The 18,986-nt window shown below is 43.8% G+C and overlaps 1 protein-coding gene and 1 long non-coding RNA gene across 2 annotated transcripts in view; one reads left to right on the plus strand and one right to left on the minus strand.

Moving 5' to 3' along the window:
- Positions 1 to 3,734: 3,734 nt before the first annotated feature.
- The window catches only part of LOC135096755 (ankyrin-3-like), a 29,085-nt gene continuing 13,833 nt past the window's right edge, over positions 3,735 to 18,986 (minus strand). The window contains exons 5-8 of the mRNA XM_063998498.1: positions 17,971 to 18,276; positions 10,360 to 10,629; positions 8,886 to 9,293; positions 3,735 to 7,057 (exon numbers count right to left, since the gene is read on the minus strand). Of these exons, the coding sequence (XP_063854568.1) occupies positions 5,027 to 7,057; positions 8,886 to 9,293; positions 10,360 to 10,629; positions 17,971 to 18,276 (3,015 nt within the window). The 3' untranslated portion in view covers positions 3,735 to 5,026. The remainder of the gene's footprint in view (positions 7,058 to 8,885; positions 9,294 to 10,359; positions 10,630 to 17,970; positions 18,277 to 18,986) is intronic.
- LOC135096756 (uncharacterized) lies at positions 10,650 to 13,245 on the plus strand. The gene is made up of 3 exons (XR_010264990.1): positions 10,650 to 11,487; positions 11,703 to 11,856; positions 11,985 to 13,245. It is a non-coding gene; the product is annotated as an uncharacterized LOC135096756 (long non-coding RNA).

Below are 18,986 nucleotides of genomic sequence, written 5' to 3' on the forward strand. Positions count from 1 at the left end.
GGCAGATGTAACAAAGGTGAACCATTGTCAACAGAATATGCATGCTAACTGTTCTGTGGAGGTGTGCAAAGCATTCGTGCATATAATTTCGTTGTGTTATTCCGGCGTGCAGGTACATTGGCTTGTAGTGTAAGGCTCGGCTGTGTATCCGGTGTGTGGAGGCGTGTGAGGAAGTGCTGAGTGAACTGAATCACCAAGCCCGCTACACGTGTGGTGCTACCTCTTTGTTGAACACTGTCCTCTCAACACCACGTTTTTAAAGGCCAGAGAGGTGACTCGGCGGGTTCTCAAGGGCGTTTCTCCTGTCGACAATGTAGAAATGTTGTTAACCTGTCACTCAAGTCGTAAAAGCTCCCTTGAAAACCTGTAGCTTCAGGTAACACAGCCTTTTGAGAGTAGGTGAAACTCCACAGTCTGTGTCTGTTAGTGGGCCATGCTGTCACCTGTCAGCTTTCCACCTACATACACTGATGCATGGACTTCATTAATGACACACCTTGGAAAAGTAACCTGTTCACTGCTTTCCGTGCTGGTGAGGCAACGCTTCATCAGCACTGGCAGCAGCTGTCAAGAGTTGGTGAGGTAGGCGGCGGGTGGCGCGGTGCCTCGTGGAGCAAGGCTGGAGGTGACAGGCCACGGGTGGAGCTTCCTTGATCTGTGCACCGGCCAAGGGCAACATTATTAAATAAAAGCAATAAATCAACAAAAAATGCCCACTGAAGTGCCGGTCCCCGAATAGAGTCAGAAGCGGTAGTCAAAAATTGAAGGATAAGTGTGTTGAAGCCTCCCTCCTGAAAGAGTTCAAGTCACAGGAAGGAGGAAATACAGAAGCAGGCTGGGAGTTCCAGAGTTTACCAGAGAAAGGGAGGAATGACTAAGAATATTGGTTAACTCTTGCATTGGGGAGGTGGACAGAATAGTGGTGAATGACTGAGAATACTGGTTAACTCTTGCATTGGGGAGGTGGACAGAACAGTGGTGAATGACTGAGAATACTGGTTAACTCTTGCATTGGGGAGGTGGACAGAACAGTGGTGAATGACTGAGAATACTGGTTAAGTGTTGCATTGGGGAGGTGAACAGAACAGGAGTGAATGACTGAGAATACTGGTTAAGTGTTGCATTGGGGAGGTGGACAGAACAGGAGTGAATGACTGAGAATACTGGTTAAGTGTTGCATTGTGGAGGTGGACAGAACAGGAGTGAATGACTGAGAATACTGGTTAAGTGTTGCATTATGGAGGTGGACAGAACAGTGGTGAATGACTGAGAATACTGGTTAACGTGGTGAGAGAAGGAAGAAAGTATTGAACCAGGACATGATACTCTCAGTTTTCTTGGTCGATGATTGACGTGAGAAATACAGAGACCAAGCTGAGCAGAAGTAAGGAAGGTGTGTGCAAAAGGAACAAATTCTAATCAGGTGAAGGCGAATGAAGGTAAAAGCGAATATTTGATTGTTGTAAAGAATGACGACCTCAAGAGGCTGGATGTGTTCAGCCGAAAGATTACTGCCAGCCACGGCAGTAGAGAAGGCAGGCAAAAACTTGCCAACTCAGCAAGATCTCTTCCTCCAGCAACAATGTCGGTGATAATTGTATTTCTTTTGGCGTAGTGGAAGATATAACGGAACAGGAGGCGCCTGTACACACGTCCCTGGCTGAATAGAAGAGAAGGAAGGCGCGTCTGCCACGCTCTTTTGCCTGAGCCGAGCGTGCAAGACCCAGCCACCATGAGGCAGTGGATAGGCCTCAACAAGGAGCAGTACCGTGGTCTCCTGCGGCTTGTGACTTGCCTATCAAGAAGGAGGATGCCCACGTGAGGGATGCAGTGACTCCTGGTGAACGCCTCACACTGACGCTGCGTTATCTAACAACAGCTAAGGAACACCGATCGGTAACTACTGACAACTTGGCCCCTTCTGCAGCGATACTACTCTTTTAGAGAGAGAGAGAGAGAGAGAGAGAGAGAGAGAGAGAGAGAGAGAGAGAGAGTCTTGGGTCCCAGTGATGACGTTGTTGGTTCGTCATTAGCTCCAACATCAACTTTTGTGCCTCAGGACGCCACACCATGCACAACTCCCCCGAGGACCTGAGGTAAACAGAGCAGCGCGCGGCTGGACAAGCCCAACCTGTCGGTGTTGTTGGCGCGGCTGGCAATTCAGCCGCCAGGCACCAAAATTTCCACAGGCGGACTATCGTGGCTTGCGGCGGCTGGCAATTCAGCAGCGAATTGGCAAGTGTGAACCCGCCTTTCGGTGTGATAACAGAGTGCAATTTATCACTGAAAGATGAGATAAAGCAGGTGTTGAGGGCAGCAGGAGGTGCCATCTCGGAAATATTGCATTTGTCAGGAAATACTTGGATGAAAGAAAAGACAATGGAGATGGTTGTTCATGAGCAGGTAATGGGGAGACTGGAACATTACAATGCACTTCATTAAGACCTACCACCACAACCACAACAACCACAATAATAACACTGGTAATAATGACAATAATAATGACCCTCACACCAACAACAGCAACAACAACAACAACAACAACAACAACAACAACAACAACAGTTACAGTACTCTCGTTTACCAGCATACATTAACATAGCATGGTACCCTCCCAGCCTTTCCCTGCCCCTCCCCCCCTCCCGTTCCACTGCCTCTATGTACACTTTCCTTTGCTGTGCCTCAGGAGCGCCGTGACGCCTGCCTCCACCTCGTCAGCTGTGCCTCGACCCTCCACTTCTCTTCCCTCCTGACTTGTTCCACTTCCTCGCTATACTTCAGGTTCTTTTTCTTTTATTCTTTCATTATTACTATTTCTTTTTATTATTTTGCTGCCTCATTGTTGTTTTGTTTCGCTTTGCTTTGGAAGCCTAACCTGTCTGCAGCCTTCTTCTCCCGCCTGTTTTCCGCAACCTATGACAACAATGATGATGATGATGATGATGATGCAATGGTAATAATAATAAATGTAATAATGATAATAATAATAATAATAATAATAATAATAATATTGATAATAATAATAAAATCAATAATGGTAATAGTATTAATGGTAATACTTATAATGACCATAACAGGAATAAGACAATGATAATATTACTGCAGCGGTTGTGTTTGTGTGACCACTTGTATGAAAGATGTTTGCCACCACTTATTGTAAGAGTGTTTTGGTGGCAGTGTGTGTGACCAGTGATGGCGACCCACCCACCAGTGGTTCTGTGCTGACTACTAGTAGTCACCTGTGTTGTTGTGGAGTTGACGGAGTGATGATGCTTGTAACTTGCCCAGTCCATGAAGCTGCTTGGAGTGTTGGCAGCGTGGAGAACCAGAGTGAAGTGGTGATTCTGGCAGCTTGGAGGCTGTGGCAAGTCGTTGATATGTTGATATGTGTGCCAATAAAACACACGGGGACGAGGGTGCCTCATTTAATGACGGAGAACTCATTGGTACACACTGGATTCAACATGACACTGTACTGTGAGATTGCCCTCTCTCTCTCTCTCTCTCTCTCTCTCTCTCTCTCTCTCTCTCTCTCTCTCTCTCTCTATATATATATATATATATATATATATATATATATATATATATATATATATATATATATATATATATATATATATATATATATATATATATATATATATATATATATATATATATATATATATATATATATATATATATTATTATATAAGTAACAAAATGATTCATAAGGCTTGAAATAAAGACATGAGTTTTTGTGTTTGATTTACTGACACATCACTTTCCATAATACAGAGAGGAATAGTTTTGTGTTCATGAAAAAAATACAAGGCAATGGTTAATTTACATGTATAAGTTTGCAAATATGAGAAGTGTGCTTGAAAGGTTTGAAAGCGACCTCAGGCGGGGTATGAGAGTACAAATTGTTATACTGTACACACCAAATACAGACGTCACTTATCTGCTAACAATTACTTCTTATAAGTTTTTTTAAAAATAACAAGTTATATCTTGGATGAACTTAACACTACTTAATAAGACAGTCACGTTTCTCGCTCCAAGGAATTCCCCTATTTTTGTTGCATTTACATTAGTGAACCAATATTTCTTGACAGATTTTTTTCAGCTATTTGTTAAAAAAAAAAAAAAAAAACAATTTGAATGAAGAGTGAGTTTCATCTGCACCATTAAGATCACCTAAAGAACAGATTCACTTTTGTACACTTGCATTCCTTCACTACCACTTACAATGGCAGCTGATGATTTGCACACTTGAACACACTTACGGCACGTGAGTGTTGTTTAAGGAGAACAGATAAATACTTGTGTAATTTTCCTTGCATTGTCACCATCCTATAATTAAGACATGCTGGCCTGTTATAAGTTTGTTCAGACAATCTCTGCCTATCAATAGCACAAGTCCTTACCTTAACAGTTTGTTTTAACCAATTACCATCTGCATTTGGTACTTGGTGCTACAAATGTGACATTCCATCTTGATTTGATAACTTATTTGTCATCATCTTGTCAAGCCGAAGTGCTTTATTTACACCCAGACCAGACATTGTCTTAATAAACCTGTACTAAATATTTCATGTCCTAATGGCACTGCCGTTTGCAAATGAATATCAAACACTTCTAGGCCTATCATCCATGAATCCATGTAGAGCCTGTTTCACCATACAACATGCAAGTTGACTATTATCTTGCCCTGCTGTACTTACTGGCCAAAGGTGGCATTACCTCAGCTTGCACCATCACATTACTCAACCTGCGGTATTACAGGGGCCAACAAGTGCACACAGATGAGAGACCCTATTAACAGAGTATCTTCTCTCACTAGCCTCGCGACATGAAAATATATATTTTTCTTTATATCGACTCCACAACTAATTGGCTATATAAACTACTGAATCTGAAAATCGAGCACCAAGCACTGGCGTTCCTGTGTGTGTGTGTGTGTGTGTGTGTGTGTGTGTGTGTGTGTGTGTGTGTGTGTGTGTGTGTGTGTGTGTGTGTGCGTGGTGCAGCTCACAGGAAATGATTACAATGGTCTGCATCTTCTGCATCTAATACTTTCGTCGCCGCCGCCTGGTTGTCTTGGCAGAGGGTCCTCCTCCAGGCACTGCACGATGATGGGCGCCCCGTCCCCAGGCTTCCGCCCCTCACAGTCTCCTCCAAAGTAGGCGGAGCTGTTTTGAGTTGTCAGGTTCTCTCGTGTCTCTTCTGGGTTCGCACACATCAATCTGAACACCTCCACCACCCATCTGGCGGGGTCCCCCTCCCGCCCCGGCTCCAACCACTTGGCGTGCTCCCCATTTCGTTCACCCTCCAACTCCTTTGTATGGTCCCCCTTCCGTTCACCCTCCAACTCCTTTGTATGGTTCCCCTCCTGTCCAGCCCCCAACTCCTTGGTGTGGTCCATCTCCTGTCCAGCCCCCAACTCCTTGGTGTGGTCCTGCTCCTGTCCAGCCCCCAACTCCTTGGTGTGGTCCCCCTCCTGTCCAGCCCCCAACTCCTTGGTGTGGTCCTGCTCCTGTCCAGCCCCCAACTCCTTGGTGTGGTCTCCCTCCTGTCCAGCCCCCAACTCCTTGGTGTGGTCATGCTCCTGGCCAGCCCCAAGCTCTACCTCCCTCGACCGCCTGTGCTCCAGCCACCGCAGGAGGGCGTTCTTGAAACAGAACCCGCTTGGCACCGCGATGTTCCACTCCCGTATGGCGAACCATTTGAAAAAGCTCTTTTTGTGCCGAGGCATCCAGCGCTCGGGCTTGAGGCGGGAAAGAAGTACTTTTCCCATCAGCTGCACCTGGCGCTCTGCGGGCGTCAACGTCCCCAGCACCTCAGCCTCTGTCAAGGCAAAGCTGCAGCGCCATGTTCCATCAGCAGCATTACTGAGCTGCATGGTGGTGGTGTCCTCAGGAGTGAGGAGCGGTCTGCAAACTTGCTCCAGCCATGGCACCTCAAGCACTGGCACCAGGTCCACGCCGACCAGCAACAGTGGATACTCTCGCCCCTGCCAGGCCAGAGAGAGTCCCACGCCCACTTGCGTGCTGGTCAGGCCCGGCGGCACCAGGCTCAGTCTTTTGTCCTGCAGGGTGTGGCCAGCGAGGCACCGGTGCACCTCCTCGTACAAACTGGCCATAAATCTATTACCCTCAAGGTGGGGATTGTCAGTCTTCACACAAATCTGTAACCTGCCCTTCAGCGGGGCTTCCTCCTTCCCTCTCTCGCTAACAGTTATTCCTACGTCATCCTTGTGAATCACGAGGTTTATATCATATTCGTCAGGGGCGTAAAGCTTAGACCCGTCCTGAGAACTGCCCGCCAGCCTCAGGTCGCCGCGGTACGTGGCATTAGCGGCTGACACCTTATTCATGATGATGCTTATTTCTGCCATCACCGCCTCCTTTACCTCAAGGGCCTCGCCCTTTGATAGATCCACAGCCACCTGCTGAGCCTCCTTCTGCAGCTCTTGCAGGCCTATGGATCTCACAAGATTTCTTATGACGCTTTCCGGGTCACGTCGGTTGATTGGGTCTAATAGATTACGCTTATATTTATAATACATATTGTGAAACACTTTAAAATTTTCTCTCACCTGTGTGCCCGTGGTGCCCGCGCGGCAAGGAGGGTCCTGCGTCACTTGGTGTGCCAGGAGTTCGAAAGTACTTTTATGGCCAAACATGGCGGCCAGGTGAGGTGGTGTCTGGCCATACGTGTCACGCTGCTGTGGGTTGGCGCCAGCGCTCAGCAGCAGCGCCACGCAGCCGTCCTGGCCGTGCGAGGCCGCCTGGTGGAGGGCGGTGGTGCCGCAGGTGTGGTCCAGCACCTCGTCCACGGGGAAGTGACCCTCTTGCAGCATAAGATGAGTCAGCTGCAGGAGACCTTTGCGCGAGGCCAGCAGCAGGGCAGCGTGGCCATCAGGTAAGGAGACCTTCTTACCCTCGCCCTTCTTGTGGCTCTCAAAGAGATCCTCCTGTATACACAGCGCTGTCCGTGCTGCGGTCTTCTCGTGATCTGCCTTCAAGCGAAGCTCCATATCCTTCAGTTTTTCACGCTCCATCATAAAGAGCTTCTGTGTGCAAAGAGAAAGAGAGCGGTGAATATATGAACAAGTAAATAACCCTTTATTGCTGCGTACACATAGATATGTTAGAAATGATGATAGAAATCGAGGATTACATACGTATATTAGCATTTGTCTGCCTGATTGGAGTTGTTTATTAGGCAAGATTAAAAAATACAAGTAGCTTAATTGGTCAACTAATAGAATCAAATAGTAAGTAATATTAATAAAATATAATACCATAATTGAGCTGCATAATATTCATGATATGAATAAGAAGTTTGTTGTGCAAAGGTAGACTACTGAAAACGTTTGGTTCAAAACACAGCGTGCTGTTTTGGTAAGAGGATGCTCCAAGCTGTGGCTACATAAAATCCACGTTGATGCTTCTACTTTGGCGAACACCATCCAGTAGCCGAGGCACTTCATTTCCTGTGTGCTTTGTGAGAGTTTTATAAATTAAGAACAATGAAAGTGATTTGTGTATCGATGAGAAATTAAACAATGTCATTAATGAAGCAACTTTAGCTGCGGACTACAATTTTCCCAGGGAAAGCATACCTCTGATTTATTTATTTATTTATTTTTATCACGATAATTCTTTGATAAATGACGGCCATGTGCTGGCCCAGATGGGAACACAGCAAAGCAGAGGAGGACAGCATATGGCACAGCACACACTAATAAGTGACTTTATTGTTAAACAATGTGTTGTCTTGTACAATATTTCACACACTTCTGAAGCGTTGTCAAACGCGTCATCTATGCGGGGCAGGTTTCTCGTTTCTGAATTTTCTGACTGGGTCAAAGCAAACTTAGTATTGTTCAGTGCCACAAAAACTCAATTCCCCCATCTGTCTATATCGCCATAAGCAAGGACAGCATCATTAAACAGACAGATAAACATAAAATGACTAAATCTCCAGGGCCAGATGACATCATCCTAGAGCACTGCAGGAGTGCACGGGTGAGCTTAGCGAGCCGTTGCTGCGGCATTGAGGGACTCATTAGACAAGGCAGAAATACCAAAGGGCCAATTTCACAGTCGCTTGGTAACAGTCCCAAATGAAAGCCTTACCAGCCTGGTGACACCTCCAGCCACTTTCACAGCTGGTGTTTTCATGGCTTCGGTAATCCCCAACCTGGTGACTCTATCATAACAAAACGAAAAGCGCCGATTCGGTAACGCTGGTATGCCAGAGCGGCCTCATTAGATAAAGCGAGTCAGTTCTTGACCAAAGAATTAACCACGCCACCACTAAAAAGGAGGAAGGTGTGAAAATACATCAGCTGTGCCTTCAGCACGCCATATCCATTATTATGGTGACTTCTTGTGACTTAAATTCCTCCCTTTTAATGTCTGTCTGACATTCACCAAACTGCTGTGCCAGCCAGCCACTTAATGAGTCATCTTTTTCTCTGTCCCTCGTTGCTGTACACACATTTGTTACATAGAAATATTTCGGGTTGAATGTAAATCATCCTAGCCTACTATTTATGAGATAGTTACTTTATTTCTGTGCGAAATTATGATTTTTTAAATCGTAATCTATGCAACGAAAGAATCAGCAATGAACTTAGTGAGCTAAATATTAAGGTAAACTTAGCGTAACCAAATCCAGCACTCTGATGGAAACGGTCATGTTATTTCAATATTTTGCAATATTTTGTTAGGTGACAAATTCCATATAGTGTATGCGTGTGTCAGGATTATTACAGGAGTGTGACCAAGGAGGCGTAGCAGACGAAATAAGCGCGACAGGTGCTGAAGTTTTGATCAGCTGGTGAAGTGAGTTCATGCCGCCATCCAAAAGAGTACACAGGCAAGCAGCCTCACCTGCTCCAGCCTCTGTTGCTCCTCGTGAGGCATCATGTGCACCGCAAGGCGACCATGTGTGTCCGGCACGTACGGGCAGCCCCCAAGGTCCCTGATCAGCAGCTCGGCCATGCCTTTGTGGCCAGCCTCCAGGGCAGCGTGGAGGGCAGTGCCACCAGAGGCTCCATTAAAGACTGTCCACCCTCCTGCCCTATGCAGGAAGGCGGCAGTCACGGGGCAGTTGGCAGCCGCTGCCTTTGCTAGGAGGTCGCTCAGTGCTGGCCGGTCAGTCTCCTTTCCCCATCGCCAGGCTGCCTGCCAGGGAGTATTTCCCTCGATGGTTGTCACTAGATTGTCGATGCCCTCGACAAGGGCGCTGCTGACCTTTTCCAGGCGACGCTGCTCTGCACGCAGCCGGCAGCAGTAGGCCTGTGAGGAAAGGATGGTCACCACATCAGGTAAGCACCGTGCGCAGAGAGAGAGAGAGAGAGAGAGAGAGAGAGAGAGAGAGAGAGAGAGAGAGAGAGAGAGAGAGAGAGAGAGAGAGAGAGAGAGAGAGAGAGAGAGAGAGAGAGAGAGAGAGAGAGAGAGAGAGAGAGAGAGAGAGAGAGAGAGAGAGAGAGAGAGAGAGAGAGAGAGAGAGAGAGAGAGAGAGAGAGAGAGAGAGAGAGAGAGAGAGAGAGAGAGAGAGAGAGAGAGAGAGAGAGAGAGAGAGAGAGAGAGAGAGAGAGAGAGAGAGCGCAGCTATGCAGAAGTGTCATTAAGTGTCACAAATCTAAAAGTGCATGTACAAATACAACCTTACCTTGTCCCCCAAAAAAAGGAAAAATACAAAAAATTATTCCAAATATTAGGTTTGACGAGCATTATTACAATTACTTTTAGGATTATAATGATGAATTATAATCAAATATTAGGTTTGACAAGCATTATTACAATTACTTTTAGGATTATAATGATGAATTATAATCAAATATTAGGTTTGACAAGCATTATTACAATTACTTTTAGGATTATAATGATGAATTATAATCAAATATTAGGTTTGACAAGCATTATTACAATTACTTTTAGGATTATAATGATGAATTATAATCAAATATTAGGTTTGACAAGCATTATTAGAATTACTTTTAGGATTATAATGATGAATTAACATGGATTCAAGTATTATGAGATCTACTTCATTGCTTGTTCTAAACATTACACTGAAGTGTCCTTTTATGAAATGACAAGATTCTGTTGCATGACCTGTAATGTTGGACAGGTTTGGTGTGCTGCAGGTCTGTCATGTGCACCACTAAAACCTGAAACTGACGGCACTGAAACACAAAGGCTCGTCCTCTACAACCAACAGACCTATAACTCATCCAAGTTGTTCAAACACTTTCCACTCTGCAAAGGAGCCACCGCTGAGACTTGGGTCCAGTACCGGTGCTCGTCCTCACCTTTACAGTGAAATAGTTCTGTGAGACAGGGAAGGGAAGGTACTCACGGTGGTGAGGAAGGCCAGCACCCTGTGAGTCACGTCGGGGCTCTGCCAAGCCTCCTGCAGCAGGCTGGCAGGCAGCGGTGCACCGCTAGCCAGCAGCAGGCTGACGGTGTTAATGCGGTCGGTGGTGACAGCCAGTCTGAGGACAGAAAGGCCACCCAGGAGCTCTATGGGCGCGCCCTTACATATGAGGGTGGACACCGCCTGCACGTCGTCCCGGCGACTGACTGTTGAGAGCAGCTCCTCATGCAGATCTTCAGGAAGCTTGCAGCTCTGCCGGAGAGAGAAGGGAAGCCATGGTGCTGATGGTATCGCAATGAAAGCTACATAATATAATGTGATGTAATAATATAATAATAATGTTGTCACGGTTTTCAGAAAGTTTCGCTTGGTGGCGACATAAGTGTTCACTGGTGGCTGTGGCGATGTGTCAGTGTGCATTGTTATGGCCTGTGTGTGTGTGTGTGTGTGTGTGTGTGTGTAGCTGTTTGTGTGACAAAGGCTCATTCATGCAGAATACCTTGATATATATTTTCATTTATTGTTTAATGCAGTATGTCTGTTTGAGTAACTTTTGCTTATTACTATATTGATAACAGTAGAGTTTCTTTTGAATTTGTGTTGTCATTACATTTCAATGTTTTATTTTCATGAAGTAAATCATGGTTTGTCCTGTTCCTACAAATGGTGATACTGGTGTCGCCTCCATGAGACACTTTGCCTGCAGATGGTGCACACACCACCAATTTATGTGTCTGCCACACCCATGTACATGTGCTAGTGGTTGGAATGCAAGCTTCTGTCGCCAGAGACAAAAGACCTGGTAGTTTGAGGCAGTGTTGAGCCATTACTTGCAGCTGCAACTAGCCAGGCTAGATGAAAACTGTGGTCTCTCATAAAGCCCTCAACAGTCAGGTGACAGTGTGGGCTCTCCCGAGGCAAGTGTACACCGTGTGAATGTACACACTCGAAAGCCACCGTGACTGACGCATTGCCTGTCCGGCAGGTGGCGTCCCTCGTCAGGTGCCCGCACAGTGCCCCATCACTGAGCAGCAGCTTGGGGGAGCAGTCCAGACACCACCACAGCCTCGCCCCAAGCCTGGTGACTGCTGTTATTTGCTTCACAATGTTGTGAGTGCTATAATTGTATACTTTATCGAGTTTTCCGCGTCAGTTCGCGTTTGTCTTTGAACCGTTGTTATAGCTTTTTGTTTTGTTTTGTGTGAAAACACCACTTTGCAGAGGCAGCTACAAATGTGAATCTGGTATATGAAAGACAAATTGGAGTTTTTGAAGTTATGATAATTATCAACAAAACAGCTGAAATACTTATGAAGTGTTTTCAGGGTGTAGAAAAATCAGGTTGCCGCAGGACATCATCAGTGAGCTCAGAAAGCAAGCGAAGGGATTGAGGTAGCAGACCCTGAAGAGTCCACAGCAGCTGAAACCTCCATTTCTCCATATGCAAGCCCTGAAGTGCAGGAGTTTATCAGAGGACAGGTAATTAATGGCTTAGGAAATAAGAAGGGCAGAAGATATGGGGGACAAGGGAGGAGGTTTGCTCTGGCCTTGCGTTACCATAGTCCTAAGGCGTGTAGGTTTAAAAGCTCTACTTTTTCACTCCCCAGCAGTTCCAATCTTCACCTTTGGCTAAGGCAAACTTCCATCCAAGCAGGCTGGAGCAAACAAACTCACAGTTCTGAGGAAGAGCAGACACCACGTCGAAGGGAGAGACTCTGTGGCATGCATTTGATGCAGTGACCGTCAGAGAATCTCTCCATTTTGACCCGGCCTCCGATTCCATCATTGGTACGAAGGATTTTGGAGACCGTGGCAAGAGTCTGAAGCAGGCAAACCATGCACTTGTGTTCATGGCTAAAGGGTTGGCCAGGAAGTGGAAAGTGGTTAGGTTAGGTTAGATCAGGTTATGTTAGGATAGGTCAGGTCAGGTCAGATAAGGTCAGGTTAGGATTGCCTTATTTTAAGCTCTCGTCTCCATTCAAGTACAAACAACGAGCACTTCCGCGTTCCCCGCCCACAAACCCCTCTTCCCAACGAGTCCCCAAGGTCGCCGGGGGACGAGAGAAGAAGAGGCTGCAGAGTGAAGTGATTCCACTGTGTTTTGTGCTCAAAATCGTCCATAACATAAACAATCAATAACGGACATCACAGTTTTGTAGTTTGCGGCTTGGTCGTACTGTAGCAATTCATCCTCCTCAGGCACGGGTTGGTTAGGTTAGGTTATGCCTGCTTAGGATAGGTGGCTTAGGGTAGGCTAGGTTAGCTTAGGTTAAAACCCTTCAGAGAGTCTCTTGGGGCCTTTAGCAGAGCTCGGCTCGGGGAACACGTCGCGTTCACCTCCCAGCCCCTCCACGCTGCCGCCAGTCAGCACGTGGCTCAAGACTCGTCGTCAGGAGCAGGACTAAACAGCCGATCGTTTAAAGAATCACATCGTGCTCATTTTTTCAAGTGTTGGGATGATGTGAGTTGTGCACTTTTGTTTGCTGGTCTCCCTGTGAATTGCATGTTTACATTTTTGATGAGTGCTTGCCTTCAAGTAGGATCTGATGCACTCAGTGTAAATACAAGACTGATTTTGTGACACCTGTGAGTGCTTTCAAGAACACTTATCAGTCTACCACCAGACTGCAACACTGCCCGTGCTGGCGAGGTGCTGCTTAAACTGAGCGGCTGGGCAGTCAGGCGTGCATTTTGCACTGGCCACACCGACGCAAAGCATTACCGGTGTTCACCTGACAGCCGCAGGGTGTCCACGGACGTGACCATGAGGACTGTCCACAGTAGGCCCAATGACAAGCTGAGGAGTGAATTTGCTTGCTCTGTGGAGATTCAGGGGAACCACAATTGTCCCCTTGGCCCTGCTGATGCCCTCGGTGAACCAAGGGTGCCTTCAGCTACACCAGAGCTATTTGAGAGCCATTTGAACCAAAACCCTTAAGTTATCATTATTATTATTATTATTATTATTATTATTATCATTATTATTATTATTAATTCTTTTTATTTATCTGTTTGTTATTTTCCGGTGAAAAGCAGCACTGGATAGGGATTGTGGGGGAGAGAAAGAGCAGGGTGAAGATAGAGGTGTTTCATTTCCTGAATGTTTCAACAAGCTGCCTTCACGGGGAACAAATTGTCGCCGAAGAAGACAGCTTGAAAAAATACCGAGGAATGAGAGGTCTGGTGCTTCACCCTGCTTCCTTGCAACCAGCACGGTCCCCGTGCACTCGTGCAGCCTAGAGATGCTGTCTGATGCTTTCCTGTTGGCTTGCAGCTAGTACAGGATGAAATACAGTTTGTGTTCTGAATTAGTGAGTTAGTGTTCAGCTAGTCACTGTGTTGTTTCCTTGGTGACGGTCACGTGTCCGCCACGTTCAAAGTTTTTGCCCTCTCTTTGAGAAGTGTGCACACCAACTGCTGAAATATTTGCACTGCATCACAGCTCGCTCAACAAAACGGGTTACCAAGCTTATAGCATAACCATTACCTGCAGGCTTACCACCTCATTAATATCTATAAGCACCTCTTGAAATTAAGCAATACTTCATTTGTTTAACATGAATTTACAAACACAAATGTGAAGAAAGAAATACATCTTGGTAAAGGATGCAAAATGTTGTAAACAAAAACATTTTGCATCACATTCATATTGGTTAATGTTAGAAAAATGATAAATGTAATAAGCTCACACACACACACACACACACACACACACACCTCTATATTTTGAGGGAGTTTCTCCGATATGACTCTAACCTGGGAGCTACTACTGCTTTCAAATGAACTTCTGAGTACCTGACCACTGATGTGACGTGCCACAGGGCCTGAGTAACATTTCTACTGCCAGTACTGAAGGTACTATCAAGTCTTCCCTGTACTGTTGTGTGAGCCACAGAAGGTAAACAAGGTGTTGCGGTGTTGCCACATATATATTGTACCACCCTCACTGACCTATGCATGTAAGAAATTCTATTGCTGAACTCCACACAAGAATGGCACACTTCATTGGGTCTGAACCTGAAGAATTAGTGAAGACAAAGGTAGAAAACGAGCTTGCTAATATAACCAGCAGCAATGATGGAAGGGAAAGCAGAAGTGTAAGTAAGACGATTAAGGATGCAGTTGTTATGCTGTCCAGCCTGGCAGCATAATTTCGGTCGCTGTGTATCTACTGTATCTACTGCTTTCAAGGAATTCAGTGATAAATTAGAAAACAAGATCGCAGTAATGCTGAGGAATTGCCTCCTGCTCAAGTATGAACACGACAAGATGGAGCAGTACTCCCGAAGAGAGAACTTATGTATTTCTGGATGAGAGGAAGAAGAGGACGAAAGTGAGGAGGTGCTGGAAGCTAAAGTTATAGAACATGCTGACACTATTGGAGTGAAAATTGAGCAGGATGACATTTCTGTTGTTTACCATTTGCGGAGGCCCAGGGAAGGAGGTAGGCCAGTGATTGTGAGGTTTTGCCACCGAAAGAAAAGAAATGAAATTATGCAAAAAAAGAAAAAAAAAAAAAACTGAAAGGTAGGCAAAGAAAAGTGTATATAAATGATGACATGACCTCCTTAAGGGTTAAAATGTTGAATATGGTTAAAGGGCAAGAAACAGTGAAAAATGTGTCCACAAGGGAGGGGAGCATTCTTGTATAGTTGCACAGTGGGGGTAGACCTGTAGTTATAAACTGTCCTGATGACTTAGAAAAGGTTGTTATATCTGCTCCTGATTGGAAAAGGTTAAATCTAGATCACTTAACAAGGGCCTAGGATGGCCCTGCTGGGGCACAGCACATACTTGGGCATGATAATAGTGTTAGTGTAAGTAATATTAACTCTGTTCAGTTTGTTCCTCCCCTGGATTATATTAATGTGTCGTCTCTTAATGTCTGCGGTATCAAGTCAAAGTTTTTATCTATGAATTTTGTTAACTTTATTAAAGATTATGGTGTGATTTGTTGATGTGAAACTAAGTGTGATGATACTGATGTAATTAATGTAAAAAACAATATGGAAAATATCGGCTTTGACATTGTCTTTAAGGACAGAAGCAAATTAAGCAGGTTTAAATCTGGGGGTTTGCTCATGGCCATCAAGAAAAATGCTAGTTTTAAGTGGAGGCATATTAGTAACACTTATGATTCTTTACTTTCAGTTAAAGTTGATAGAAGTAGTGTAAATTTTGGTAGGGAACTGGTAATAAGCTGTGTTTACATTCCCCCCTCACACTCTAGATATGGTAGTGAAGAGCACTATGACGAGCTGGATGATTTTTTGCTTACTTACTCATGTGATGATTATGTGCATTGCATGTGCTTTGTGGTGATTTTAATGCTCACACTCTCACTATGTGTGATGTTCCTTCTGAGGCTGCTGAGGACCCTGTGTCTGTAAGTTTAACTAATTTTGGAATAACTGAGACTAGAGCAAACCAGGACTTAACCCCAGATAGGAATTCATATGGGAAAAAGTTGTTGGATGTTTGTAAGAATGATCAAGTTTATATATTGAATGGAAGGTTAGGGGAGGACTGCAGCATTGGCAAACAATACAACTATTGACTACTTTTTAGGATCACCATTGATTATGAAATATGTTGTAGTTCTTAAAGTATTAGATTATGAACCTTTGTGGTCTGATGTACACTGTGGACTACATGCAAGGATCAAATGTGAGATACAAAGTACGGTGCCTGTTGTAAACCGAGAGGCAAAGGAATCAAGACAATCAGGTGTAAGGCAAAGTAAATGGAATATTGAAAAACAATTTTTATGTGTGAGTAATATTGATGAAACTAAGATAAATGAACTGATTGCAAAAGTGGATGAATTACCCATGGATGCTATTAATCTAGATTTAAAACAAATACTGATTGAAGTGGCACTTGCAACTTTCCCACCATATAAGAAAAGATCATTCATGAAAAAGTCCAATAATGCCACCTCAGTGGGATATGATAAAGAGTGCTGGCCATCTAGAAAGGAATACCACAAAGCTAGACAGAGGTTTCATTTGCATAGAAGTAGTGTAAATTTTAACAACATAATTGAGAAAAGCAGGAAAAATAAAGCAAATCTAAAAAGAGTGAAGAATAAGGAGAGGGATAACTTAATAAAGAAACTTAGAAAATATAAGAGTGATGACCCTAAAGCATATTGGAAAATTTTAATTAGTCAGAAAAGAACTTATCAGATCCCCATAACACTAAATGAATTCTATGAGCATTTTAAGCAGCTAGCGGGTGATGAAAATTCTGACAATAGTGATGTGAATATTACAAATGAAAACATTGAAGTTGTGACAGAGTATAAGTATCTTGGAGTGTTATTAAATTATAATGGGAGGTTTCACAAAGGTGACCTGAAGCTAAAGAAGAGAGCCACAAGAGCAATGTACTCATTAATAAGTAAGTGTAGGAAGTTTGACTTGCCAGTGGATATACAACTCAAATTATTTACCACCACGGTGTTACCTATATTGACTTGTGCAGCTGAAATTTTGGGTTACCATATTGCTAGGGAGTTAGAGTATATGTACATGAAATTTTTAAAGCAGGTTTTGGGTGTTCATGAGAATACTTGTAATGACATGGTGTATGGTGAACTGGGTGTATTTCCACTTGATATTTATATAAAGAAAAAAAATGATAGGTTATTGGTCTAAGCTAATTTCAGGTAAAAATACTAAACTGTGTTATTTAATGTACCAATGTCTATTGCAGCTGGATAGGTTAGGGCTTCATAGTTCTCCATGGTAAACTTGTATAAAGAATATTTGTAATGACTGTGGAATGTCTGGTATGTGGTGTTGCAAGATGCTCCTAATTCAAGATGGGTGAAGAAAGCTATGGAACAGAGATTGAAAGATCAGTGGCTTGTAACTTGGCATCATAATTTAGAAACAAAATCATTAAGTAGCAGTTATAGGGTGTTTAAGACAGATTTTGGCAGAGAACAGTATTTAGAACAGTTAACAAAGGGTGACAGATTATTAGTGACTAAATTTAGAAGATGTAATAATAGACTTCCTGTAAATATTGGTAGGTATCAAGGTGTCAGTAGAGAAGATAGGGTATGTAACATGTGTAATGCTGAGGTAGAAGGAGAAGAATTTCATGTTCTTTTTGAATGTACTGATATGGAAATTGTTAGGTTAGGTAATATGTATATAGCAAATTACATAAATAGGCCAACACAATTCAAATATGTTTTGTTCATGCAAAGTATAAGTTCAAATGTGATAAAGAAATTATCTTTGTTTTTGAGGATGGTGCTACGCTTGTTTAGATAAACAGTGTGCAAAACACCTCAATAGTTTTTTTATTTATTTCTTAATTAGTGACAGTATGTATCATTATATATGCATACACATTTTTTTATATTAAATTTTTGCCATTGCTTACAGCGTATTTCATTTGTATGTATTTGTCTTTTCTTATGTAATATTATGCACGTTCTGTATATAATCTACAGTGTCTGTATTCTTTTGCTGGAGAGCTGTGCTCCATACTTTATAGAAAGTCTGACCTTACTCAATAAATTCAATTCAATTCAGTTATAAATTCAATTCACACACACACACACACACACACACACACCTGTACACAGTGGTGCTGCTGTAGTCCCTTAATCACCGAGTCTTGGCCTTGCTGCCGTGCCAGGTCAGCAGGGGTCATGTTGTCAGGGGTGGTCACATGAGGGCTCACGCCGCGTTGCAGCAAAGCCTCCACAGCAGCACTGGGAGCCCCGCACAGCGCCGCGGCGTGGAGAGGCGTCAGGCCGTCCTGGCTCAGCGTGTGACCATCAAAAAGCTCGGGGATGTTGACCATTGCTGCCACGTTGCCCTCCACCAGCATGGACAAGACTGTGTTGTGGTTGTCTTCATGCCAGCCCCGCCACGCCCTCTGTGATGACAAACACTGTTGCTGCCCACTTGTGTCACCACCACCACCACCACTACCACTACCATTACCACCACTACTGCTATAAAATGATCACCACCGACACCAACACCACCACCAATACCACTACCATTACCACCACCACCACCACCACCAATACCACTACCATTACCACCACCACCACCACCAATACTATTACTATTAAATCATCACCACCACCAATACCATTACTATTAAATGACCACCACTATCACCACCACCACCACCACTACAACCATTACCACAACTACTACTATAAAATGACCACTACCACCACCACCACCAGCAGCTATACTATTACTATTAAATGAACACTACTATCACAGCCACCACCATCACTTCTACTGTAAAATAACCGCCACTGTTACCACCACCACCACCACCACCAAAACCATTACCTCCATCATAACTACATGAATGATCAAGAGAGAGAAAAAAAATTACTAATTATAATTATGATAGTAGTAGTGATAATAGTAATAATAATAATAATAATAATAATAATAATAATAATAATAATAATAATAATAATAATAATAATAAAAGAACTGTGATATAATGATGAAGGTAAAGGACAAAAAAAAAATAATAGTAACTGATGTCAACAAAAATCATAATGATCATAAATAATAATAATATTACCAAAAATTATGACAATAAAAGTAATAATAATA

This window comes from Scylla paramamosain, unplaced genomic scaffold (genome assembly GCF_035594125.1).
Source record: "Scylla paramamosain isolate STU-SP2022 unplaced genomic scaffold, ASM3559412v1 Contig6, whole genome shotgun sequence".
NCBI classification, from domain to species: Eukaryota; Metazoa; Arthropoda; class Malacostraca; order Decapoda; family Portunidae; genus Scylla; species Scylla paramamosain.